We start from the raw sequence: 26104 nt of genomic DNA on the forward strand, positions 1-26104 counted from the left end.
GACAGAGACAGAGCATGAACAGGGGAGGGGCAGAGAGAGAGGGAGACACAGAATCTGAAACGGGCTCCAGGCTCTGAGCTGTCAGCACAGAGCCCGACGTGGGGCTCGAACCCACGGATCGTGAGATCGTGACCTGAGCCGAAGTCGGACGCTTAACCGACTGAGCCACCCAGGCGCCCCTCTGCAAATTTAACTATTGAAGGGCCTGTCCAAAGGCAAGAACATTTTATAGTTTTTTGTTTTTTCCAATAAGCAGTAGTTGTTTTACTTTATGTTGGCACCATGAAAAATCAACACATTCGTATATTCTGTATCTAACAGAATGGTATTCCTGGCATTCGTTCCCCCCCAGAATTCCAAAGCTGTTAAAAACTGAGCCAACCATAATCCAGCAATGGGTTCCTTTATGGCATTTATATGAACAGGTGGCATGGTGGGAGAGGCCAGTATACTTAGAGTATGTGGGTATTCTCCTGTGCCACAGACTCTGTGGACTTCTAAGAGGCCATCAGTGAAGCAACCGGAACATCGTTTGGCCTTGTGTGGTCAAGTCAAGGATACACGTATCTCATGACCCTGAAATGTCACTACTCAGGACGTACCCTAGGAAAACTGGTACATGTGTGTGTCGGGATGGATGTATACTCATAGCAGCACTGTCCATGGTAGCTGCAAACTGGCAGTAACCAGTGGCTGTCAGTAGTGCGGTGGAACATTGTAGAGTAATTTGCTTCAGTCCATTGGAGCTGCTGCTCCGATTAATGCTCAAATTGGCCCATTTTGACCAGTGGGAGCCTCTTAGTTTTGGCTCTTGGGTCCTTTTGTGTGACTCATGTAGTCTTTGAAAGCTTCCTTTCTTTTTCCCTTTTTTTTGAGAAAATACTTTTATTTGATGAAATATTCCAGGTTGACCTTGCATGCTTCCAGACCCTGATTCAGCCACTTGTCCAAAGAGCCCGGTCTCATTTAGAACTCTGTAAAATACTTACATGGTTTGTGAGTCAAACTTACGGAACAAGACAGATAAAAACTCAGCCAGAATAAAATCCAGAGAGACAAATAGAAGGCACAGAAGAGGTTGAGAGCCATGAGGCTAGAGTGAGAAGGGCTGACACACATCCGACAGGTGGTTAATTACCCAGGAGACAAGGGGAACTTGGACAGGCGTAGCTGTTAGAGCAGCGATGTTCTCCGTAGCAGCAGTGGCTGGGTGTCTGTGGGTAGAGGGAAGAGGGGCTGTGAGGTGATAATCGTTGGAGCCAGGAGATAATTACAGAGCTTTCATTGATTCAAGTAATTGATCAATGAGTTAATTTTTAAAGTAAGCTCTGTGCCCGATGTGGGTCTTGAACTCCCAACCCTGAGGTCAAGCGTCACATACTGTACGCACTGAGCCAGCTAGGCACCCCTGCGTGGCAGTTCTTTATCGTTCCTTTGCTTGGCGTATATTTTGTTTCTTTAAATATATTGCACGTGATTATTTTCTATTCTGTGTCTAATTCCACCACTTCTGAGCCTCAACCTGTCTCTGCCGGTTTCACTCATGTTGTCTTGTGTTGTCATATTTGTGACTTCGTTGTTGTTTCAACTGTGAGCCACTCGTCTTCCCGGGAACCTATCTTTGAGGCCTAGATGGAAATGAAGGTCTGGCAGAGAAGATGTGCAGCAGCTCCTGCCAGATGCCGGGGAGTCGCTGGGAAGCGATCTGCGTCCGATGCTCAGCTTGCAGTTTCGTGCTACGGCGGTGGCGTGAGTTCACACCACAGACTCATGTGAAAGCGGTCTCGTTATCCGTTCCTGAGAGTTCTTTGTTTTTCTTCACCTGCCCGTCAGAGCCGAGAAAGCAGTTTTCTTGCTGCCCTCTTCTGCACCACTGGGGTATTTCTCGTTCCCCTGAGAATGTGGGTGCGGGTCCCAGGTCTTCAGCCGTGTGCTGTCAGAGTCCTTCCCGGGGGCAGGCCCTGAGTTGATCTCCTGTCAGTTGTCACAACGGGAGTTTGGTGTCCGGGGGCGGCAGCAGCCCTCACGGCCGAGGCCGGCTCTGGCCCTCCCGTATCTGTAGGATTCTCGACGTCGCTTTGTCCGGGTTCAGTTTACTCCTTCGTGTTAGCTCAGTGGCGGGTGTAAAAAACTGTTACTGTTTCCTCAGGCTTTCGGTCGTCTCTCGCGGGAGGCCCAGCTATACGGTCAGTGTTGCCGGAGATGGGGTTCCGGGGTGGTTGTTTTCCCACGTGACCGTGCGCACTTCGCAGCCTCTTTCCCTCTGGATTTTCTCTTCCCCACTTTGTCCTAGGCTGCTCAGCTCTTCCTTGGAGAATAGGATTTCCCAGATTTGCGACCGTCCCTGTGTTTCTTGTTGGAACCCCGTTTGGTTCCCCGTGTCTAGCCAGGAGGACGCAGCTCTCCATGTGCGGAGCGGCGTCTATCTTTCAGTCTGTCGTTTGCTAATCTGGTTCGCTACACTTGCCTCAACCTTTCCTCCAAGTCATTGTTTTTGTTCTCGGCAGGGCTTATTCTGTTTCCTATGCCTTAATTCTGTGTTGGGATCGTTTGGTACTTTGTGCTTTGGGGTCTGTGGTCTCATCATCTTGTTTTTGGTGTCCAGTCATTCAGCGCTTGTTCTCTTGAATCCACGTTTGTTTTTTTTTTTTTTTTTTTTTTTGAATCCACGTTCTTATCATATTGTCCTATAGTGACCAACAGGTGCGTGGATTTCCCTTCTCCTTAGGCTGTTACCATTTTTTGAGTTCGGCTTTTGTTTTGCGTGCTGCTTTTTTTTTTTTTTTCTTTTTGAATCTTTGCATGGTTACCGGGCCATTTTCTTTCATCATGGCTCATGCTCCTCGGAACATTCGAGTTTGTTCTGCTGCATGGTGGCCGATCTCTCATGTGAGAGCATTTGGTTGAGCGCCGCTTTGTTGCACCTGTGTTGGGTTCGGTGGGTCTCGTCTGAGATTTTGTTAAGAGTTTTCTCTTAGAGTTCACTCTGCCTAGCTGGAAGAGAATAACACCCTTGGGCTTTGATTGTCTCTTTAACCCGTTCTATATCCCTGAAGCCCTGACTTCAGGGGTCGGTCCCCACATTCTCTTCTCATTTTGCTGGTTTCTCCTTAGCTGCCAGGGCTACCACTCACTGATCTGAAGATAACGACACCCCCTCCATTGTTTCTCTGAAGATTTGGGGGCTTTAATGAGCATTCTCAGGATTTTGCCGGCCCACAGGACAGTTTTCAGGGCCTGGAGGGGGGATTAGGAACTGTATTCTGCTGTCTGCTGTACTTCAGAAACTTCTCCTTTTTCCTTGCCACTATTTGAAGTATATTGCTTCCGAGTATCTGTCTCTTTGTTCGGTGATTGTTACTGCAGGTTTCTGCTGCTTCTTTTCTTCCTTCTTCTAGGTCCTGGGGGAGAGAAGGTAGTTGTGGAGCGGTTTCAGCCTTCCATCTTAATCCAGAAGTCCAACCCTGGTTTGTGTTTTTGTTTTGTGTTTTGTTTTTGCGTTGCTACAGTTAAACCATGCCTCTTCCATTTTGATCTTTTTTAGTGGCTGTGTCAGGGATCAGGAGAAGGATGGAGTCTGAGATCTCCAGTCTTTTCTATTACATAAAATTTTATAAGAGAACTAATTACCTCTGGGATTATTTCAGTTTCTCTGTTTCTCTCACCCTTCTCTATTTCTGTCTCTCTCTTATATCTCTCTGTCTCTCTCTCACATCTCTCTGTCTCTCTCTCTCTCACATGTGTCTGTCTCTGCTGCTTTTGGTGAAAACAGTTCGGGGTTCACAGATGGGAAAGAAGACGACAGAGCCTCATGGCTGGGCTGTCTGTAGCATGCTCCCAACTAAGATCTTAGCTCTTTTTGTTCTTTGTTCTTCAACTTAAGCTGTTTTTCCTTCTATTAACTTCACTTGCCTCAGAACGGATGAGAGGTTATCTCGTATACTAAAAGAAATTCTGTTGCCACGGAGAACAGTCTTGGCTTGCGCAAATGCCTTTGGCTACAAACAGCATCTGAAAGAAAATTCTCCAAGTAGGCCATGTTCTACTCTTGTTCTCTGACGTACTTACATATTAACAGCGAGAGTTGTTATAATGTTGGAAGAAGTTGACTAACATTACAAGTAGTTATTGAGGCTTTTCTCACTTCACGATTAAATTTCCATTTTTTTCTTTGGGCACACAGGGCAGTGGGAGATTAGCAGCATAGTTAAACGCAGAATTGGAGTGCCTGACTGGCTCAGGTGGAAGAGCATGCTACTCTCGGTCTCAGGGTTGTGAGTTCAAGCCCCATGTTGGGCATGGAGCCTACCGAATAAAAATTAAAGAAAAATAAATAAACATAGAAATTGGGGGATCAGCAATAAAAATCAGAAGTAGAATGTAGATATTCCTGCCTTTACAGTCAAAGTGCACTGTTGTTTGCCCAACAAATAATGATGTTGATTTGATTCGTTATTGGACTAAAAATAGGGTGTGTGCGCTGGGTGACTAGGGGTTTGGAAATACTTTTGCTTAGGTCATCACGGGACCTTAGTAAGAGACTGACGCACTGGAGACTTGGACGTTGCTGGTCCTTTCCTGACTTTCTTCACAGCTGGTTTGGCTCCTCATGTCACATTCTGAGGTCTTATGCTAGACCACAGGACGTGCTGCTGGTTTGCAGAGCTGACCTCCTCTGTAAGCATTTTCATTGTCTCCAGCACAGAAGTGCCGGGATTTGTAAACCGGTCTCCCTTGCCCAAGTTCAGTGCATTACCTTGTGGGTGATGGTCACATGTTTCACGAAGACTTCCTGAATCAAAATGTGACTGACTTCTCTCAGCTAATCTTCCATGTAACTGCTGACCACTGGGATTTTGTAGCCAATGGTATTTTTGTCCTATATGTGGTTACTTTAGGAAATTTCAGAAATTACCGTCTCTCATTCCATCTCCTGTTAAGCTGTACTAAATGAACAAATGTAGAAAGTTTTACTTCTCAGCAGCAGATGCTAATGGATGGCATTGGGTGAAATATTTTAGCCTTCGGGGCTTCTCAGCTGTACAATGAGGAAGTTATCTAAGCTTGTATGAATCTTCGGAGATGAGAAGTCGAAGAAAATAACCACCTAGCTCAGTGCTGTGGCTTTTTGTTTGATTGTTTGTTTGTTTTGAAATGATTCATTCTTAGATGCTATCTAAGAAGATAGCCTGATGGGCATGACATGCCTGTGTTGGTCATGGTTTATGAGAGTCACATCAGGCTTTGAATAGTGTTAGTTGAGGTTGTATTAGGTGTCAGCTATTAGGCTAAGTGCTCAGAATATTGTCACGAGCAGATCGGTCCCCACCTTCATGAGTTTGTAGTCCAGTGAGGGAGATCGGGCTCATGACAGGCCCTCTGAGTGTTGGGAACCAAGATTGGGCTTAGCTGATAAAGCCAGATTTCCTTCCGGAAGACATAGCAGTGTCTGCTCTGCAGAATGCATTCGAGACCTTATCTGCTTCTGCATCAGACCACCATCAAGATCAAGGTGGCATCGATGTGCTTGCTGATCATTGTCCCTCACTCCACTCCATGGATGTCGTCTCTTCTTTATTACAGGTGACCTCTGGGGGGACAGAAAGCATACTGATGGCCTGCAAAGCTTATCGGGACCTGGCCTTTGCGAACGGCATCAGAACTCCAGAAATGTATGTATGTGTGGCCTTTAGATTATCTGTTTGGAGTACCGCTGTTGCAAACAGCCTGACCATCTGTTTTCTGCTTCTTGTCTTCCCTCTTCCTCTGGCAGTTCCAGTCCTCATTCTTCCTTTCCTTTGCCCTTGACCCTCATCCCTTCACATTCTGCAATGTCCTGGGTGGATCAGCCAGTTAATTTTAAAGGTCATTCCCTTTCCCAGCTCGCAAGTTTGTACACGGCATATACGGATAGCAAGAATGAGATCCTTTTTCTAAAAGTGACAGAGTGACGGGACTACATCTTTGAATTCTGTGATTTTATTATAAGTAATCTGGAGCCTAAGGAAAACTCTAATTACCTAGTTCAGTGAAAGTTACTTAAATATAATAGGCTGCCTCGGGGTGCTTCCTGAGATTTCAGCCTGAGGGCTGTTTTTTGGGAGGAAAACTTTAAAAAATTTTTTTGAGATTCATCCATAATGGCACCCCATGGGCATAATTTTGATAGTTGGCTGCATTTTTTTCTCTAGACCCTCTCCTTATCCGGTGTGTTTATACTGCATCCTCTGGGTTACTGTTTTCCTGCAAATGTCACTAAGGGTTTTGTTGCAGGTGATCTCAAGCCTGAGAGAGTAAATCATGGTGCCATCTTTCTCACACATAAATCTTAGTGCCTGGTACTTACTCAGTAATCGAGACTTTCCTTCCTTAAGGGGAACAGATTGATTTTGAGAGTGTAGTAATTGAGAGAAGTCTGAAAGCAAATACATAACCATGGCTCAGTCTCCTTTTCAGTGCTATTTGTCTTTTTTTTTTTTTTTTTTTTTTTTTAAGTAAGCTCTGTGCCCAGCGTGGGGCTTGAACTCATGAGATCAAGAGTCACATACTCTACCAACGGAGCCAGCCAGGCGCCCCCCATTTCAGTGCTATTTGAAATGCTGCTTCCAAGTTTACAGGAACAATGGGAATTTTCGTTTCTCACAGGCTGTGGGCTTTCAGAGATGGAAGGAACCACTGACTTGGTAGAACACCCCAGCCAAGCGGTCTTGGGTTCCTGCTTGGCTGTGTATTGTGTCAGGCAGCACGTTCCCACCAGGGTCTCCCGGCTTTGGATGGCCAACACAAAAAGGCTCTGCCAGATGCTGGTCTGATCCAAATTCCCAATCCCTCATCTTTTACCTGTCAGCCCTCATTTATGCTTCGGATTTGCTAAATCACAGGGAGAAATTTTCTATAGAAAATCATTTGACCTCTTTTTATTTGTGGTTAAAAAGAAAAACAACATAAACACTTGTAAAAATGTGAGGAAAAATAATTAGAAGTTTGCTCTTGGGGATTTAGATGAGCTGCTAATGAGGCTCTCTCTTGAACCCTGCTTTTATCTGAATTTCATTATTTTCCTCTTCTCTATCATTTAGTGTGGCCCCCCAGAGTGCCCATGCTGCATTTGACAAAGCAGCCAATTATTTTGGGATGAAGATTATACGGGTTCCACTGAACAAAATGATGGAGGTGGATGTTCGGGTGAGTTCCCCTGAAGGGCCATTTCCTGCTGGGGACTGTGAGGTGCAGGAATGTACCCGACCGGCTGACTTTTTGCAACGTCGTGCACACGTGGGCTCCAGAGGCCTTGGACTGTAGCGGCCAGAGCCGACGAGCTGCTGCTGGCAGTGGTGATTGAGTGTTTTCATAAATTCAGAGGTCTGATAGCAAGATGATCTATCTAGTCCCTGACTTGAGACTTCGCAGACCTTGATTTTGCTTCAGCAACATCACTTTCCCCTTTGTCTTTGTACCGTGAGCACGGACTCACCTGCCCCCAGACTCTTCTTGTGGTTTTTATTGGCCTGAATCGGTATCCTTGGCAACAGAATAGTAACAATATTTATTCAGAACCAAACTACCCAAGTTATTAGCACTGGCGTTATTTCTGCCTGCCATCTTTACTGATTTATTAACTGACAAATTAATGAGTTGACAAATAAAAAATATATTTAAGGTGCCAGCTTGATGTTTTGAGATGTGTATACACTGCAAAATAATCCCCACAGTCCTACTATTGAACATACCCATCTCCTCAAATAGTTACTGTTTTCTTTCTTTTTTTTTTTCCTCCTTGGTTGGCATACTTAAGACTCCCTCTTCGACCTCCAGCTGATTTCAAGCATACAGTGCAGTATTGTTGTTTCGTGGTCACATGGCCATCCACTAGCCGTCCAGAACTTGCTGTTAGAGATCACTGAAACTCGGTGCCCCTCATCCCCCAGCCCCCAGCAGGCAGCATTCCACTCTCTGCTTCTGAGATTGACTGCTGTACCTGCCGTATGTGAGATCATGCAGTATTTATCTTTCTGTTCCTGGCCTGCTTAGCAGTATGCCTTCCAGATTCATCCCTGTTGTCATAAATGGCAGGCTTTCTTTTTTTAAGACTGAATTGTAGTCCTTTATTTTTATGCCTTGCCTTTGTGGAGAACTTTCTAGTTTCTAGAGTGCTATACAAATTGCATCTGAGCTTTATGACAGCCCAGGGAAGTTGTAGAAGCTGTTAGTATTTTTGCAGCGCACAGGTGAGGAAACAGACCGGGGCGGTTAAGTAGTTTACCTCCGGTTTCAGCGCTAGTAAGTGGGGCCGGGACATGCTCCGCGGCATCTTCGCCCGATGCTGTTTCCTCCCACAGTGATTTGCTGTATTGTGGCCTCAGGCTGTTTTTCCCAGATGGACCCCTCTGGCCTGGTTTTCTGTGCCGCCCCCGTGGCAGGGGCGGTCTTCTCTCGGGTTGGAGAGGTGGAGGCAGCGGCGCCGGAGGAGCGCAGACCCTGAGCCGATAGCGACAGAGGAGAGTAATGTTGACGTGGCTTCTCATTTTCCTTTCGACTTTAACCCCTAGGCGATGAGGAGAGCCATCTCCAGGAACACTGCCATGCTCGTCTGTTCTACCCCCCAGTTTCCTCACGGTATCCTAGATCCTGTCCCTGAAGTGGCCAAGGTATGCGGGAGAAATGGGCCGCTTGCTAGGCAGTCAGGTTGAGGTTTTATAATAGAATCTAATGGTGCGGGACTCGGCAAGGAGAAGCAAGTGCGAGTTCAGGTTTGTGCACAGATCCCAGGAGCCGCAGAGGAAGCCGTCCAGCTCCCTTCGGAGCCTCTGCTGTAGGGGAGGGATGACACAAGGTAGAGCCTTTGTTGAAGCTGGATACTCTGGATACTCTGAAAGAGCGCCGCTGTTTCCATTCAGCCGGGAGATGGGCTGCTTGTTAAGGGTGTGCCTCGCAGGGGGCCGTGTCCCTCAGGCTCCCCGCCCCGCCGTTACTAAAGCAGCACCTTTCCCCCCCTAAATCAGAGCGCTGCTTGTGTCCTGTTCGGCTTTGCATTGCGTTTGGGGCCCTGCAGTATTTAGAAATAAAATGCCACATTTCAGATGAATTATTTTGAAGGCTAAATACATTTGGAAGATGAGCTTTATTAGGAATGTCAAAACTAGCCAGTTTTTTAAAACATGAAAGCCATCGTGCATGACGGCCTTGGGAGTACAGCACACCTTTCCACCTGTGTCTTACAAAGTTTTTGTTATATGGCTATAAATGAAATTCTCTTGCGGTCTCTTTTGGAACTAGCTGGCTGTCAGATACAAAATACCTCTTCATGTGGACGCTTGTCTGGGGGGCTTCCTCATCGTCTTTATGGAGAAAGCAGGATACCCGCTGGAGCAGCCGTTTGATTTCCGGGTGAAAGGCGTGACCAGCATTTCAGCTGATACCCACAAGGTGAGGCGGGGAAGGACCGAATGTTAAAGTAGCCATTTCATTATTTCGATTACTATCAACAAAATAAATTGGTTGAAGCGTTAGCGTCTGCCAGAAATGTAAAATTAAGTCCGGCTCTTTGCTCTCACCAGGGTAGCTGGTTCAGGTGACAAGTAATAGTGAAAAGAGACCCATTATCTTGGCGGCATGTGGCTAAGAGAATTTCTGTGCCCGCTGACGGCATGTGACTGGGACATGCTAGGACCTAGGCATGTGGCCCCCAGAGCAAAGCTCCCTGAAACTTTCGGATCCTTTGGGGTGAGGTCGATGATAGAACTCCTAAGAGGGTGTATGCTAGTGCTGTAGCTCCGCGCTCCTGGGGCTCCTGCCCTGAGCGACCGGTGCGGGCTAACGGGAGAGTCCTGTGGAAAAACGGAAGAGCTTAGGTGCTTGGGAATGTTCGGATGCTGCCGCCCCTGGGGGACCGAGACCGAGTGTAGGTTGGTCAGGAACGCTCTTAAACGGCATCCGGATGTGGAGACGGAATAGCGGCCTCGGGCTGCGTGCTTTGTCTTGGCTGCACCGGCAGAGTTCATTTTAATTTCCAGTGTAGTGGGGGCCTGGTTCTCAGACTCTGAATAATGTGTACGGATCTTCCGTCAGGATCTGATCCGATTTCACCTCGGCCCCCAGCAACCCCTGTGCCCCCTTCCTTACCGTCTCTCCCGGTGTCTGTCAGGGAGTGAACTTAGCTCCACGTGAGCTGCAGGGACAGTTCGTTAGGAGGGCACATTTTCTATAAGGAAACCAAGCGCACAGTTTATTTTTCAGCTGCATCAAGTAGCTTCTGGACTCTGAGCACTGTGATTTTTTTAAAAGGAAGTATAATACCAATAAAAATAACGGGAAGGGAGTCAGCTCGTGATTTGAGTTGTTCCGAGTGACACGAATTCCACCCTTCTCCCCTCAAAGAGAGTTCCCTCCAGCCTTTAACCTTCTGACTTTGAATTCTTTTTTTTAATTTTTCAAGTTTATTTATTTTTGAGAGAGAGGGTGAGAGCAGAGAGAGAGGGAGACAGAGGCTGCGACGTGGGCTCTGCGCTGACAGCGGTGAGCCCACGGCGGGGCTTGAACTCCCGAACCGTGAGATCGTGGCCTGAGCTGCAGTTGGACGCTCACCCGACTGAGCCCCCCGGGCGCCCCCTGACTTTGAATGTTCCACGTGGGCGGGAAGCAGAGAGAAGCGGGCGCGTGAGAGAGAGGTTTGCGGGCTGAGTTTGTGGGGCAGGTGTGCCCGGCAGAACCGTGGACTCACCTGTGCTTCTCCCCCTCAGTATGGCTATGCCCCCAAAGGCTCGTCCGTGGTGCTGTACAGTGACAAGAAGTACAGGAGCCATCAGTTCTTCGTTGCTACCGATTGGCAGGGTGGTATCTACGCTTCCCCGACCATCGCGGGCTCACGGCCTGGAGGCATTAGCGCGGCCTGTTGGGCTGCCTTGATGTACTTCGGTGAGAGTGGCTATGTTGAAGCTACCAAACAGATCATCAAAACCACTCGCTTCCTCAAGTCAGAGTATGTGTGCAAGATCGGGATTCTGCCTCGTCTCTTGCTTTGTCTGCTCGTAGGTTCGAGGCGTCTGCCTGGCCAAGCACCCGTACTCCCAGCCCGTTTACCGTCCTCTGGAGACCGGGGGTTTAGGACAGCAGCTCAGGAGTGTGGTGCCGGCCCGAGAGGATAAGTTCCCTTGGTCTGCTGTTACTCGGAGGGTCAGATCCAGGCTTCGTCTTTAGCCATCGTGTCTCGAAGGACGTGTCAGCAACCGGCAGCTCTTACCAAGGGCTGATAGTTCAGTGCGAACTTGAGCATGTGTCCTAACCATCTGGAGGATGTGTTTAAAATGCAGAATTCTCATTCAGTAGATCTGGAAAGGGAGTCTGAGGGTGTGCGTCTCTAGGAAGTTCCCAGTGGGAACCGAAGCTGCCAGTCTAGGAATCACACGTGGAGGGAGAATCGCTAGTGTAGGAAAAGAATCGGGGATGAGGCGCTGCCAGTCTAGGAATCACACGTGGAGGGAGAATCGCTAGTGTAGGAAAAGAATCGGGGATGAGGCGGAATGAATGGGGGCGGGGCAAGTGAGGAAATCCAGGGCTGAGCTAAGGCTGGAACTAGGCTGCGTGCTGGCTGGCTTACCTGTGCACATATTACCCGCCTGTCTCTGTGGCTCACCCGGGCTGGGCAGGCTTTTGCAGAGTCCTGAAGGTGAATGAAAGTGGCCAGTTAGGCCTGTCTCATTTGAAAGAAGCCTGCATATACCCAGCTGGTAGACCCGTGTGTTGAGAGCTGCTGTACCATTTCATGCATTAGGCATGACATGTAGGACTTTAAACTGTGGAGATCGATGATTTTGCCAGGATTTTCTTTTCTGTACATCTTTTTTTTTTTTTTTTTAATTTTTTAAATGTTTACTTATTGTTGAGAGAGAGGGAGAGAGAAAAAAAGTGCGAGTGGGGGAGGGGCAGAGAGAGGGAGACAGAATCCGAAGTAGGCTCCAGGCTCCGAGCTATCAGCACAGAGCCTGACGTGGGGCTCGAACCCACGAGGCCCGAGATCATCGCCTGAGCTATCGGACACTCAACTGACTGAACCACCCAGGCGCCCCTTAACGTGCATCTTTTATGCCTCAGATGCCTCTCAGGCATATCAGAATTTGGGAGTTGGGCAGATAGGGTAAGAGCCGATGATTCTGACTCATTGGAGCTTGGTGGGATTTGGGCCTTTGAATACTTGTAATGTTTGGGGACCACTGCTCTCAGTCTAGCCACCTGATTTTAGAAGGTGAGAGAGCTGAGGCCCTAAAAGATTAGATTGTGTTATAGGGGAGACATTGAATGATTAGAGAGGTGATGGCCCGAGGAGTATATGTGGCTGAACTTCCTTTCTGTTCCTTTTTTTGTTTTCAGGCTGGAAAATATCAAAGGCATCTTTGTTTTTGGGAATCCTCAGTTGTCAGTCATAGCTCTGGGCTCCCGAGATTTTGACATCTACCGACTGTTTAACCTGATGACTGCCAAGGGATGGAACCTGAACCACCTGCAGTTCCCACCCAGGTAAGCTGGAGGAGCCTCTTCCCTTCCTGCGCGCCGTGGCTGCCAAAGAACTCGGGTGGCAAGGTGACCCGAAGCGTAGAGATCGGCTATGAGGCCGGGCACCGCAGTGGCAACTGTAGTAGCTGTAGGATTGCGTCTTGCCATCTGGAATTACTCTGTATCCAGAACAAGACGATTAGCTTTAAAACTAGCAAAATTAGGTGGCAGCCTCTTGAGACCAGTGGCCGGTCACGAGACGCCTCCCCACCGCCCCTGCTGTCTTTCTAGGGTGTACTCTCTCTACCCGTCTTGTGTACCGCCATCACATGGTGCCTACAAACTGACTGCTTCCCTCAAAACCTCCCTTAGGGCCTCTAATCGTTCAGGCCCGCTGCTCTCTCCTTTAATATGCCTTTGTAATCTAACCTTCCATGATGCTTACAAATAAATAAACACTCCACCCCAACGGCAGAGGTCTCTCCTGTGTCTTCTACGTACCCCAATCCCTTTGACTTCGTGGTGCCACTGCCAGTCCTGTGTGGACTCAGTTTATTCCTCTTCACTATCCCTCTGTTCCTCAGTCTCCCTCCAGGGGGAGTTAGAGTTTCTTCTTTGCCTTGAAGTCCTTCAAGACCCCAGCCCTGTGGCCCTGTCCCCATGAAGGTGTATCATCTAAGGTGAAAGCATCCCCTTGGTGGTCACGTGGCTCAAGGCCTAGCAGTTGACCATTTTGGAGGGGAGGGGTGGGACAGAGCTGGCAGCTGTATTCATTCTGTCAGGATGTTCTCGATCATGCTGAGGCATGAAGCCCTCGTGTCAGCCCATGCTCGACAGCCCATATATTGATCTCCCTGATTCCCAGGACTGGGAACACTCGTCACAAATCACATGAAGAAGCCAGCGATAAATTCCTGTGTGGGGGCTGCTTTATTTTAGAACTTTTTTCCCCCGCGGTTCATCTCTGTCTGTGTCTGTCTTCTCCCGTAGTATTCATTTCTGCATCACGCTGGTACACACTCGGAAGCGAGTAGCCATACAGTTCCTAAAGGACATCCGGGAGTCTGTCACTCAGATCATGAAGAATCCTAAAGCAAAGACCACAGGAATGGTAGGGACACTTGGGATTTTTTTCTTCCTGTGGACGTTTAGGTATCCTGGGGGGGTTGGAAGAACCAAATGACCTCGAGTCTGTTCCTGCCTCTGTTATGTCTCCACAAACCTTATCACTCCAAGCTGATAATCTCTGCCTCACCCGTGTCCAAGGTGTTTGGTCTCAGATGAAGTATGCTATGTAGAAAGCACCTTGTAAATTTAAAAGTGCCATACAAAGGCAGGTGGTGGTCCTGTCCCTTTGAAAAGAAAGTTTTGACACAGGAAAGGCAATAGCCTGCCTTTTCTGGAATTTTCTACAGCAAATCCCATAGGCTGGTTCCTTTGGGCAGAAAGGCAGACTGGCAAGTACCTGTGAAAAACTGTCTGGGTGGGCATGGAGTGGGGAGAAGAGGGACATGGAAGTCAGGGATGGGAGGAGGGGGAGATCAGAGCCACAGCTTCATCTCCATCCCTGTCCCCCTCATTGCCAGTAATGATCTCTGACTGGATTTGTAGGGTGCGATCTATGGCATGGCCCAGACGACCGTCGACAGGAACCTGGTGGCAGAATTGACCTCAGTCTTCTTGGACAGCCTTTTCAGCACTGACGCTGTAACTCCAAGCAGCCAGATGAACGGTTCTTCGAAACCCCGCTGAGTCTGGACCCTTCGTTGCCCCGAGGGGCTCCTGGCCTTCAGAAGGTTCTGGGGGTGTGGAACAGGCCGCGCACAGTTCGAACATCTGGTCTTGCTCCGTAGATCACGACGAGATGGACCACGAGACGGCTTGATCCTCAGGATTCTTGTTCCTCCTATCATCCTTTTGTGGTTTTGAATGTGGAGTTCCCAGAGGAGTCCATTACCTAATTATTTTGCCCTTGCTCTCAAATGTTACCCTAGGAATCGTTTTAGCCATTTCCTTCTCTAACCTTCTAGCTTTCCACTTCACTTCATCATTGTGTGACAGCTCTGACCTGTCCTGATTCCTTAGGGAGACTGGGGTATGGTTTATGCGATACGAGAGGGTTTTCTTTGTTCTCTCAGGCAGCTGGGCGAGGCAGCTCGGAAGCATCCGTGTGACACGCGTCTCCCCGGGTGGGTGTTAGGTGTACTCTAAGCACGCGGTGTTCTCGGCCCTCCTCTTTGAGTAGGTGAGTCGTCCGTCTTAGAGTCGCTTTCAGCACACCTCACTGTATTTTTCCAGGACACAGCTGGGCAGGCCGCTGTTCCTGGTTTGCAGGATTGGAGTGGCCGAGCAGATCTGCTCAGTCTATCAAGGCAGGCTCTGGAACGGCCCTCTTTCATGCTCCAGGCCCTGGTCTGATACTTGGTTGCTGCCGTCTTTGGAGATACGTGTTTGAAGTCATGCTCTCATTGGTTTGCTGTTGTTCCCCTGGATTAAGAGAACGTGGTTTCTAGAGAACCCAGGACTTTCCGGCCCTCGTGCTGCCTGTCTGAATTGGCAGTGTTCGGAGCACACCTGTACCCCCTCCCAGGCTGGTGATGATCGGAAACCAGGGCCCTTTCCCTGCGTCTCTGAGTGTCAGAGCAGGATGAGTGCCCAGAGTCACATCTCTGTCGCCAGAGTTGGTGGTCCTCCCCTCCCCACCCCCCACCGTTGTAAGCCATCATGTGCGAGTACGTTCACTTGAAGGAACAGCTCAGAGCACCTTCACGAGTTGCCTTGACTTACCCTAGGTGGGTGCCAGTAGGGTGTGAGAGAGAGCCCCCACGGCAAGGAAAATTTTCTCCCCGTTAGTGTGTTCGTCCTGCCTCTTTCCCTATATTCATCTCGCAAAGGTACTATGGCAGTTTAGCCTCAGGTACTGGACACTTCTCGGCCCTGGCTAGAATGAGACAAACTTGTTAGGATAGGAAAGCATGACGGCAACCGTCAGTTGCGGCCTAGGGCCTGGGATTCCTTCCTAAGACTAGTTGCTCAGGGTGGTGCAGGGACAGGACCAAACCCTGCACCCACTTCCTACCCCCTTCTCCCTTGCATGGGGCCCTGATCTAGGTGGAGCCACTGTCTTCCTCTGAAGACGACATATTGTGTGCCTTTTTCCTCACAGTGAGCAGTGGTGGGCTATTCCTGACCCAGGCCCTGGGGGAGGTGCAGCAGTCTTTGAGATTTTTGTTTGGGTAGGGGAGTACTTTAGGATGAGTCAGGAGAAAATCTCCTCTGTTCCATTACCCTTCTCAGGGACTCCTGAACCATTCAGCCTCTTGAGGCTGGTATCCTCTGGCCTCCCTCACTGGGAATGCTGGCCAGGAGAGCCAAGACGACCAGACTTTCCCCGCCCCCAGGCCTTTAGCACTGTACTTCCTCCACAATAACTGTGATTAGCTGGCTGTGTCACTGCAGGGCTGGTGTGGTATGTGTTCCTCCTGTCCATTGTGGGTTCCAGGAGAGGTTGGGGCGTGTGTGTGTGTGTGTGTGTGTGTGTGTGTGTGTGTGTGTGTTAGAGGGAGAGGCTAGGATCCTTTGGACCCGGGGGTCGCGTTCCCTCCAGTTACCGAACTGGTGGGCACCCCCCCAAGAGAGGAGCTCTGTGTGAACTGTCTCTTGGGTCTCCGGTGCATTCGTGGTGCCGGACAAACCACCCAGCAGGCACCACTGTGGTCTGTTAGCTGCTAAACTGGAGAAGCACATGCCCTGCAGAGCAAGCTGTTGCTTCCAGTGTCTGCAGGCCCCCCTCTTCCGTGACAGCACTGCTGCCCCGGGGGCAGTGGCATTTTTTAAAGGGACCTACTGTAGCCACTTTATGATCATGAGCCTTAGTTTGACTCAACACTTGTGGGCTTTCCATTCTCTGTGTATCTGTGCACCTAGTAACACCTAGTCTGGCAGAGGTGGGCAGAAGTCTTCACGATGTCATGTTGCTAGCAGATGTCACATTGGCCTCTGCAGAAACCGTACTGTCTTGTTTCTACATTAAGTACTCGCGTGAATATACTGCCGTGTCACTTTTAATATTACCAGTTTTATACTTGGAAAATGGTACTTGCCTCTTCTAAATCTTTTCTGTATTTAACCTCCTTCTTCCCATCTCAGTGCTCCCTTCCTAACTGCAGCAATAATATCTTAAAAAGCAATTAATTAAATGTCCCAAATCTTAACTAATGTGGATGGTTGTATTCAATGATTTGGATGCAGGTGGTTGATCCAGGGGGAGGGGGTCGGGCTGGGGCAGTTCTAGAACCGGCTGCTGGTGGGACATCGCCCCCTTGTGGTGAAACGGTTGTGTGTGGCCGCTGATACTCAGGGCCGTAGCCCTGGGCGAGAGCACCTTTGCAAGTGGCTTCTCCAAGAGTGGTGGTCATACCGGTTTTAAGGAGTTCTAGAACTTAGGTCTTTAGCTCCCCAGGACCTGGGCCCTGCCTTGTGTTTTCTGTCATCTTCATCATTACTTCTGCTGATACCTTAATGATGGACTGAGCCCTCTGAGGTGGGCCCCAGCCAGCTGGGCACTGGCTTCGAGGCCCGCATTTGATTTGGGAGTTGGTGGAACCCCTCAGAATAGCTCTGCACATGTAACCACTGGACACCTTGTTCCGTTACGAATAACAAGTGAGCAGTCTTTCCAAAGGGTTATTCGGGTCTTGGAGGCTGTCCTTCAGGTAACCCAGTTTCTCAATTCCATTTGGACTTTGTCAGAATCAAGCCAAGGAATGCGGTCTTTGCTATAGTTTTCTGCTAAATGACTTGGTTTCCTGAGCACCTACTTGCTCTGGGTAAACCCTAGAGAATAAGAGGCCAGGATATGCTTGGTTAGGGGACCCGGTCCATCCAAGAGTTGTTGTTTGAATGCTTACTCCTGCTACTTACTCTGTGAACCCTTTTGCCTTCCCTGTGGGTTCTTGGTAGCAACGAGCCACTTTTCACTAGACCTGGCAGTGACAGAAGTGATGATGGAGGCCGGATTTGATAGCCACCAGCTACAGCCTGGCTAAGCAAGAGTCAGCTGTTTGAGAACCTTTCTTGAGTTGGGAGTCTTAATTGCCTTTTTCTTGGGCTTGCTTTTTCATAATCTCTCCTTAACATCTTCCCATATAACTTCAGTTATTTGCATGAATTTTAGAACATTTATTTTGGAAAAAGTATTGCTTATAGGTCTTTGTCCCACAGAAAAGTCCTTCATATGACTGTAGTGTCCTCCAGGATGGTGTTTTCAACCCCTGACCCCTGAGTAAGCAGAGGCAGGAAGGTGACGTAACATGTGCTCCATTCTTCATGTCTGGTGGCTTCTGTCCCCTAATCCGCAGTCATCAGATCAGAGCCCACTTAGGAAAAGTTAAGTCAGAAGTGGGGCAGACGGGAGAGCATCTGAATCTCATTGGTTTTGATATTAAGCTTTGCTAAGAACTTGCTCTTGACCTAGGTATTGTTATCTTTAGATCCTGCTAGTACCTCTTACCAACAGTATGCTGACTTCTCAGCCACCAACCTCTGTCTCTTTTCTGGCCCTTGTTGCAGGACCAACTCATCCAGGGTAACTGGGTTGTGACACCCTGTTCCAAGGGACTGTGGCATTTGCAAGTCAGCTTAGTATGCCGGCACCTTCAGGCTAGGGGGTCATAGGTGAGGGAGAAGGGCTTCCCCAAATCTTGCATAATGGCATCCGCAAAAGGACATCCATGTGGCATGCGCTGGGGAGAGAGGATACTGTGCTCTGTGGCTCCCGCTTCTCCCAGACACAGCACATTATGGGAATATTCTACCCTAGAGTCACTAGGTTGGAGAACTGGTCTGTAGGAATTGGCTCCTTAGCTGCTCAGGTGGTAAAATAGCCCATCACCTCCTTAAGCTAGGATTTTTGTCCTCTCCCTTATGTAGTAAAAGCAAGTAATCCTTGAGGATTAGAAATCTCCCCATGGGATGGGGCACCTGGGTGGCTTCATTAAGCGTCCGACTTTGGCTCAAGTCATGATCTAGCGGTTCGTGAGTTTGAGCCCCGTGTTGGGCTCTGTGCTGACAGCTCAGAGCCTGGAACCTGCTTCAGATTCTGTTTCTCTCTCTCTCTCTCCCTCCCTCTCCCCCACCGCCCCACTCATGCTTGCTCTCAAAAATAAACATTAAAAACATTAAAAACAAATCTCCCCATGGGATGTAGACCAGACAGATCATACAGCCTAAGACTGCCTTTTTTTTTTTTTAATTTTAGTGCAAGTGTCAGTGGGGGAGGGGCAGAGAGAGCGAGAGAGAGAGAGAGAGAGAGAGAGAGAGAGAGAGAATCCCAAGCAGCCTCAAGTCAGCACAGAGCCCGACATGGGGCTTGATCCCACAAATGGTGAGAGCATGACCTGAGCCAGGATCAAGAGTTGGACACTTAACCAACTGAGCCACCCAGGCGCCCCACGCAGACTGCCTTCCTAGTCACAGGTCCCACCACGGATAAACACAGTGTCCTACACACCTTTACTTGTATTCATGGTGCCCCCTCAGCCATCTCTGCCTCAAGAATTCCATTCAGGTCTTCGAAGCATAATTTAAATGAAGCCTCCAGAGTCACCCTTGTCAATCGCCTCATGTTTCCTTAGCTCATTTCTTATCCTCTCCTCTAGCACTGACTTCATTCATCCTGCCTAGTGATAGTTAACTGCTTCCTGCTTAATTCCCCTACATGACCATGAACTCCATGCAGACAGGGTGGCTCGGTCCTGCTTTTCCTCCGGTGCCTTCATTGAGTAAGTGCTCTAAATGCCTCTTGACTCCAGTTTGGACTGACCTGTGGAAAAAACCATGTTCCAGAGCTTGAGGCCAAGTGAAACAGTTTTATTTGAGGCATAAAAGCACACGTGTTTCTGTCACATACGATGGGGTTGACTTTAGGGTCCTGGCTTCTAAGTTAAGACTGTGGCATCTTAGACACAGCTTCTTGGGAAATGAATCCGAAAAGGAGCAAGACACAGCCTGGCAAGAAGACCATTACTGTTGTTGGGAAGTCGCACAGAAGGGGAAGATAGTACTCGATTAGCATACGTGTGCCAGAGCGCTGGGGATAAAGAGTGGTCGGCAGTGAGGCTGGCACCTCCTCTTACCACAGCAAGGACTCTCCCCTAAACGGAGGCAGTGGAGTCCACTTGGCAATTCTGGCTGTAGAACATCTCAGGGCTCCCCAGCTCCCTCCCTGGATTCCCAAATCAGTCCCTCCACTTCCCCCAAAGACTTCCACAAGGAAGGGCAGGGCCTATGTCATGGACACTGCTACTTGTTCGATGAAGCTGGCCAGGTTTATGTCCCGTTCTGAAAGGCCTGCACACTCATGGGTGCTCAGGGTGATGTGGACCTGAAACAAAACCAGCGATTAGGGCCCAGCTCATCTGCTGCCTTCGCCAAGAGCAGGAGAGGGTCGCGGCTACGGGGCTCAGCCACACCAAGGATTCCAGAACAGCGGCCAGGCACTACAATCTCTCCTGGGGGCTGCCTTGCCTGCCTGAGAGTCTCTAGCAACAGTGTAAACCCGCCACTCGGCACAAGGCGGGCACTGAATGACCGCGTTTGTTCGGCAGGCAGGCCGATCTGTTTGCTGTGCGTGGGTATTCTTAGCTCAAGTTACTACTTTTTCATTCCTCCACACCTCCGGGAGGATTTAAGTCATTTGGAGCTATTAGCAATGAATACTCCCGATTCCCACAGTCTTGCCTTTTGTGGGTTTTGCCGCCTTAATGTCTCCTTACTCTCTACCTCAACCGCAAGTTGTCTCACGAGTGTTTTAATTTGCACCTTCTTTAATTTGTAGTGAGACTGACTGTTTTGCAGGGGTGTTCACGCTGATTCCAGGAACGAGCTGAAAGGACCAGGAGGAGTGGACAGGCAGCCTCTGGGTGGTGAGGCCCCTAGGGAAGCCCAGGGAAGGGCCTTCAGAACAGGCTGGGCTGGACCCAGCAGGCAGGCATCGCTCACCTTGTTGTACACGTTAAACCATTCGGGGTGGTGGTCCAGTTTCTCCGCCTGAAGGGCCACCCTCGTCATGAAGCCAAAAGCCTATGTAGCGAAGTGAGACCCGAGTTAGTGCTCTGAGAGACAGAGGGCTGCTAGGCCCCTTTTCGAGCTGGCGTGAGACCTAGGTGCAGGATGGACCGGCTCCCCACAAGGAGACCCGTCCAGCTTTAGTCACCCCCCTGGCACCCTGCGGCTGGTTCTGCGCCGGAGTTTGAGGCGGTCCTTCCGAAGTGGGAAGAAAGTCTGGTTCCTAGGGCCCCTACCTAACTAGGTGGAAACACCACAGAGATGTTTAGTCCTGGCCAGTCTTTTGGTTATCTACTGAGATGTCTTGTTTCCTACTTGACCCGTTTCCTCTAAGGATTGTTTCTAAAAGTTCCAGGTATGGAGGGCCCAAGACCCATCTCCCCCCCTCTCCAGTCCCCAAGGATGACACTCCCAAGTCATCCGGACCAGGGTAGTGTCTGAGGGTCTCAGGTAGGAGGGCTTTAAGGGAGACAACAAGTCCCGGAATGGGACCCCGTCGCCCCAGTCTCAGACACTCTGTCCCACCCGGTGCCATACCCGATTGAAGTCTTTGAAGTGGAACTGCTTGAAGATGGCATCGCGGCCTTCCAGCTCATTCCACCCCACGGCCCTCAGGTTTGGCAGCAGCTGGTCCCTCTCCTCGGCACTTAGCCTGTGTGCTTTGCCAGCCTAGGAGAGGAAATCGAGGCCCAAGGGCATTTCTTTTTGCGATCCAGGAGAGTGCCCCATCCCTGGGGAAATAAATGTAGCCAGCCTGGGAGGGCTGTTCTAAAGCAATTGACAGGGAGGTGTTGAGGGTGGCGCCCTGCCCTGGAGGTGGGACCCTGGCTCAGGCACTGATCCTTTCTTAGATTTGGACACTTCTCTCTAAGAACAGAAAATCCTGAGGGGTGATGCAAGTCCCTGGGGTTGAGCAATACTCCCCCTCACCCCACCCCAAAGCCTGACAGATTCCCCCCTCCCCCCCGCACACACACCAAATAGGTCTCTTAAGTTAATGAGACAGATCAAGCCCAGATTCGAATGTACACCACCTTTCAGAAAAAGAGTACCCAGGATTCTCCAACCTTTTTCTGTTCTGGACTTCATCTAGTTCACCCTATGCCAGTGCTGTTGTTACTCAAGGAACCTGAGGCCTAGAAAGGCAAAATGACCACTGTGCTCCTCCCCCTACTTTTCCCTCGGTCCAAGAGAACACAGGCATTGTTCTCAAAGGGGTTCTGAGTCTGCCTCCTGGGGCTGGGCAGAGGAGCCAGCACCTAAAACACCTTCCAGATGACTCTTAGCCACAGCACAGTTGACATCCACTGGCCCTACCTCCCAGTGGGTATTCATCGTGGTCCCATGTAGCCTCTGAGTACTGGCTGCCGGGCCTAGGGGTTTCAGACTCCCACCTTCTTTTCTATTCTGTCAGCTTGGGGAGTCTGAGCCAACAGAGCTCAGTCCCAAAGTGGAAGTAACTTGGCCAAGGGCGACTGGCAAACCTTGGGCCTCATCCTATTTACCTATTGTGCAAAGTGCCCTCAAGGCAGCCCAAACTGGCACAGCCATGGGTGGAACCCTCAGAGACAGAAGGAAGCCAAGGTCAGTTCCACTCCCTAGGAGGATCCAGGCCTGGCACCAGGGATCCCAGAATCGAGACTTCTGAAAAGCACTCCCCCAGGACAGAATACAGAGTGCTAAAGGAGAAGTGAATCAATGAGATCAGGGGAGAGAACGTGAGGGAGGTTAGTTTAGCTTTCCTGAGGCAGCCGGTAGGCAGGCGTGGGCCGAGTTGGCAGGGCCGGTTCAAGCGCCAGTCCTGCCATCCTCCAGCCAGGCGACCCTGTGGCCCTCACCTCCCTTGGCTTCAAGGGCAGAAGGGGCCAAGAACTTCCACTGTCAGATCAGCAAGAGGAGCCAGTGGGACACTTTTAGTAGACTCCACTGTTACCAAGGGCACGGCACCTGCATTTATAAAAGGAGGCCCCTGGGGCTGGCAGGCCTGATGGGCCTCTCCGGTGTGGGGGTAGATCTGGAAAAGGATTGCAGCCTCCTCGAGGGCCATCTTTCTCTGCCTCCTGAAAACACTTGTTTTCTCTGGACTGACCTGGCTTCGTCAGGCTCCTTTCCTCAGCTCTGAGAGGTCTGCGTCCAGTGCCCCACCCCTGCTCCCTTCCCAGAGCTGGCCCTTCCTCAGTGGCTGATAAGCCTGGTCCACGTATCCAGGCAACTGGATTAACTGATGTCAGCCCAGGCATCAGAACCCACTGCTTAGTTCTTTGGCCCAGAAATAAGTGGATGGGTACCCTTGTCCCCTGGGAGGCACCCCTTCCTCGAGAGTCTTCTGGGGACCCCCAAGTGTCACAGCCTGGGGCTGAAATGACAAGCTGCTCCCAGATCTGGGATTGGGTGGGGGGAAGGGGCAGTGTTTGCTCTGTAAATCACAGGTCAGGCCTGGCCTCTGCCTTGTGGGGGAGTGTGCTGTCGGGTTACTGATTACCCGCCCTGCCCTGCATCTTTGGGGCCTCAGTGCACCACACAATCAGCCTCACTCCCCACCGCCCCTCCCTCCAAGCCACAGCTTTCCAAATGCCCTCTCAGCTGTTATCACAGTCCCCCCTGCTCCGGAGGCTTTGGGACCACAAAGGGGCTGTTTAGTAAAGCTTCCCCAGGCTAGGCTCTCCTCCCCTGCCAGGGCCCACCTTCACCTGCCCAAGAGCTGAGCACAGGGCCAGGGCCCTCCTGGGGGGAAACCCAGCCTGGAGGAGGGCTGATCCTGAGCAATCAGGTCCCTATTGCTGAGCACAGTCCTGGAGCTAGGCACCAGGGGCTGGCTCTGAGGCCAGGGGGCAGCACAGGGTCCACAGAGGGCTTGGCCGGACCCTGTGCCAAAAGTGCACGAGAGAAAGGCGGTAAACAGGCGCGCAGAACACAGAACCAGCCTCCCTCCTTCTCACACTCACACTCCCCCCTTCCCTCAATACGGAAGAGGACTGGCGACCGAGGGGGAAGAGGTCTGCGGGCTCACTAGATGCCTCTCCCCACTCCCCTGACCGCCCTGGGCCCACCGCCCACGCCCCGCCCGCGGCAGCGAGGGGGCCGGGTTATACGGGCCTGGGAGCAGGACCAGGCCTGGGCTCCCGCCTCACTGTCACACGGACCCGCCACCGCCCCTCTCCCGGTCTCGGCTCACCCTGGGATACTACCAGGGGTGCGGGTGGCCGCGGGGCGGAGACCCGGGCACTCCGAGCCCGCGCGCGGCCAGCGGGCGCAGAGCTCGCAGGCACCGTACTCCACCCTCGTCGCCCCCCGCCGCGCCCCCGCGGTCGGACCCTTTCCTCTCCTCCGCCCTCCCGCGCGCCCCGGCCCCCACGGGCGGCGGGCGCGCGACCCCCTCACCATGGCGGGCGCGACGCAGGTGCGGACGCGGCCGAGCGGCAGGTGGCGGCGGGGCGACAGGGCGGCGCCGGGCGCTCGGGGCAGCGGGCGGGGCGGGACCGCGAGGGCCCGCCCACCGGTAATCGTTAACTCGGCCGAGATCCGCGCTGGGCCTCTGCCCCGTTCCAGCACTTTCTTCAGGGCTCTAGTTACCGGGAGCTCAGGGACTGAGAACGTGGGGCTCTAGGTGCGGACTTCTGCGTCTGGATCGCTCTGTGCCACTTAACCAGCCCTGTCACTCTGGGCGCGAGATTACCTCTTCCTTTTTTAAAGACAACTGATTGAGGTATTGACCTACAAGAAACTGCACGAAACCAAAGGGTACAGTTTGCTGCGTTTTGAGGTATGTGTGCTCTCGTGCAAGCATCGCTGCAACCAAGTTCATGAACATATATACATCATGCCTACAAGTTTCCCCCTTTCTCAGCCATTGATATGCTTCTGGTCACAATATGTTAGGTTGCATTTCCTAGAATTTTATGTGAATGGAAATCATACAGTACATACACTTGTGTCTGGCTTCTTATCTCTCAGCATAATTACTTTGAGGTTCACCCATGTGGTTGCGTGTATCAATAGTTTCTTCCTTTCTATGGCCAAGATAAAATAAATTTTATCGTATGATATCGTATGGATATACCACAATTTGTTCACCCGTTCTCTTGTTGATGGGATTTGGGTTGTGGGCAGTTTTTCACTATAACGAATAAAGCTGCTGTGAACTTTTCCATCCAAGTCTGTATACATGCATGCTTTCATTTTTCTTGAGTAAATGCCCAGGAGTGGAATGACTAGGTCATATGGCAGACGTGTTCATAAGCTTGTTAGGAAACTGCCAGACTGCTTTCCAAGGCGGTTGTACTGTTTTACGTCCCACCAGCAGTGTCTGAGAGTTCTAGTTTCCCTATGATGAGGAAAACAAAGGCAAGAGAAATGCAGCTTAAATTATGTCTGCGTACAGCTTGCAGCCCACGGAGAGACACCTGAAACATGCAGAGTGTGACGTTGCTCAAGGCACTCATGGCTGCCTTACTGCATTGATGTTGTTTGATTAAAGACCAAAAGTAACCTTATCTTAATAGCAGCCAGCCCCTCAAGGTCCTGAAAGCCTTGCTTCCAAATTCCTTAGAGACTTACACTATCCCTGAGCCCCACTAACCTAAGAGTATATAAGCAGTCACTCCTCACAACCCCAGTGCAGCTCTTTCTGCCCCCCCGGGTCCTGTCGGTCCTGTCCCTGTGCTGTAATAAAATCACCTTTTTGCACCAAAGATGTCTCAAGAATTCTTTCTTAGCTGTTTGCTCACAAACCCTCGCAGATGCCCCAATGCTTATTATGGTCAATCTTTTTTTTTTTTTTTTTAAGCTTATTTATTCATTTTTACAGAGAGACAGAGGGAGAGAGAGCATTTGCACACTCATGAGCGGGGGAGGGGCAGAGAAAGAGAGAGAGAAAGAATCCCAGGCAGGCAAGCTCAGCGTGGAGCCTATCCCGAGCCTCGACCTCAGGACTGCAAGATCCTGACCTGAGTCGAGATCAAGAGTCAGGCACTTAACTGACTGAGCCACGCAGGAGCCCCAGTGGTCAATGTTGTTCATTTTAGTCATTCTAACTGGTGTGTAATGGTATCTCACTGTGGTTTTCCTTTGAGTTTCTGTAATGGCTAATGATATTGAGCACCTTTTCATGTGTTTATTTGCCATTGGTAAATCTGGTGAATTGCCTGTTCAAATTTCTTGCCCTTTTTGTTTATTTGTTTGTTTGTTTGTTTTTGAGCTGTTTGTTTTCTTATTGGGTTTTGAGGGTTCTTTATTCTGGATACGAACACTTTATCAGAGATCTGGCTTGCCATTTTTTAAAAATGTTATATATGTTTTTATTATATATATAATACAAACATGTTATGTAAACCCGGAGATGGTACTAATACAAGTACATGTTCATATGCCGATTCCCAGAACTAACGACAACTATTTTAATCTACCTACTTTTGTGCTTTCTTTTTAATTTTTTTCTAAGGGAACATAGTGTGTATTCAATTATTTTAAATGCCCAGTCTAATATACTAACCATATTTTTTAAAAAAATTGTTTATTTTTAAATTTACATCCATGTTAGCATCTAGTG

At 50.0% G+C, this 26104-nt stretch overlaps 2 protein-coding genes across 8 annotated transcripts in view; one reads left to right on the forward strand and one right to left on the reverse strand.

Moving 5' to 3' along the window:
• SGPL1 (sphingosine-1-phosphate lyase 1) overlaps window positions 1-16703 on the forward strand; it is a 74782-nt gene extending 58079 nt beyond the window's left edge. For all 6 annotated transcript variants that reach the window (XM_042960865.1, XM_042960861.1, XM_042960863.1 and 3 more), the window contains exons 8-15: window positions 5584-5672; window positions 7080-7185; window positions 8550-8648; window positions 9277-9426; window positions 10740-10978; window positions 12367-12513; window positions 13480-13600; window positions 14101-16703. In XM_042960865.1, the coding sequence (XP_042816799.1) occupies window positions 5584-5672; window positions 7080-7185; window positions 8550-8648; window positions 9277-9426; window positions 10740-10978; window positions 12367-12513; window positions 13480-13600; window positions 14101-14241 (1092 nt within the window). In that variant the 3' untranslated portion in view covers window positions 14242-16703. The remainder of the gene's footprint in view (window positions 1-5583; window positions 5673-7079; window positions 7186-8549; window positions 8649-9276; window positions 9427-10739; window positions 10979-12366; window positions 12514-13479; window positions 13601-14100) is intronic.
• A 2641-nt stretch (window positions 16704-19344) lies between these two features.
• PCBD1 (pterin-4 alpha-carbinolamine dehydratase 1) lies at window positions 19345-23995 on the reverse strand. Of its 2 annotated transcripts, none has more exons than XM_042960878.1 (4): window positions 23938-23995; window positions 21094-21225; window positions 20491-20571; window positions 19345-19873 (listed from the first exon to the last, which is right to left on the reverse strand). In XM_042960878.1, the coding sequence occupies exons 1-4, from the start codon at window positions 23938-23940 to the stop codon at window positions 19775-19777; spliced, it is 315 nt and encodes a 104-aa protein (XP_042816812.1). In that variant the 5' UTR covers window positions 23941-23995; the 3' UTR covers window positions 19345-19774. The 2 variants fall into 2 exon arrangements, with proteins under 2 accessions (XP_042816812.1, XP_042816813.1); XM_042960879.1 differs by lacking the exon at window positions 23938-23995 and adding an exon at window positions 23732-23833.
• Between the last annotated feature and the right edge of the window lie 2109 nt (window positions 23996-26104).

This window comes from Panthera tigris, chromosome D2, assembly GCF_018350195.1.
Source record: "Panthera tigris isolate Pti1 chromosome D2, P.tigris_Pti1_mat1.1, whole genome shotgun sequence".
Taxonomy (NCBI): Eukaryota; Metazoa; Chordata; class Mammalia; order Carnivora; family Felidae; genus Panthera; species Panthera tigris.

Excerpts from the sequence above, each read along its gene's own strand:
- PCBD1 (XM_042960878.1), bottom strand. Across the intron at positions 20,572-21,093 it reads ACTTCAAAGACTTCAATCGG|GCTTTTGGCTTCATGACGAG; the intron begins GTATGGCACCGG and ends TTCGCTACATAG. Across the intron at positions 19,874-20,490 it reads GGTTTAACGTGTACAACAAG|GTCCACATCACCCTGAGCAC; the intron begins GTGAGCGATGCC and ends GTTTTGTTTCAG.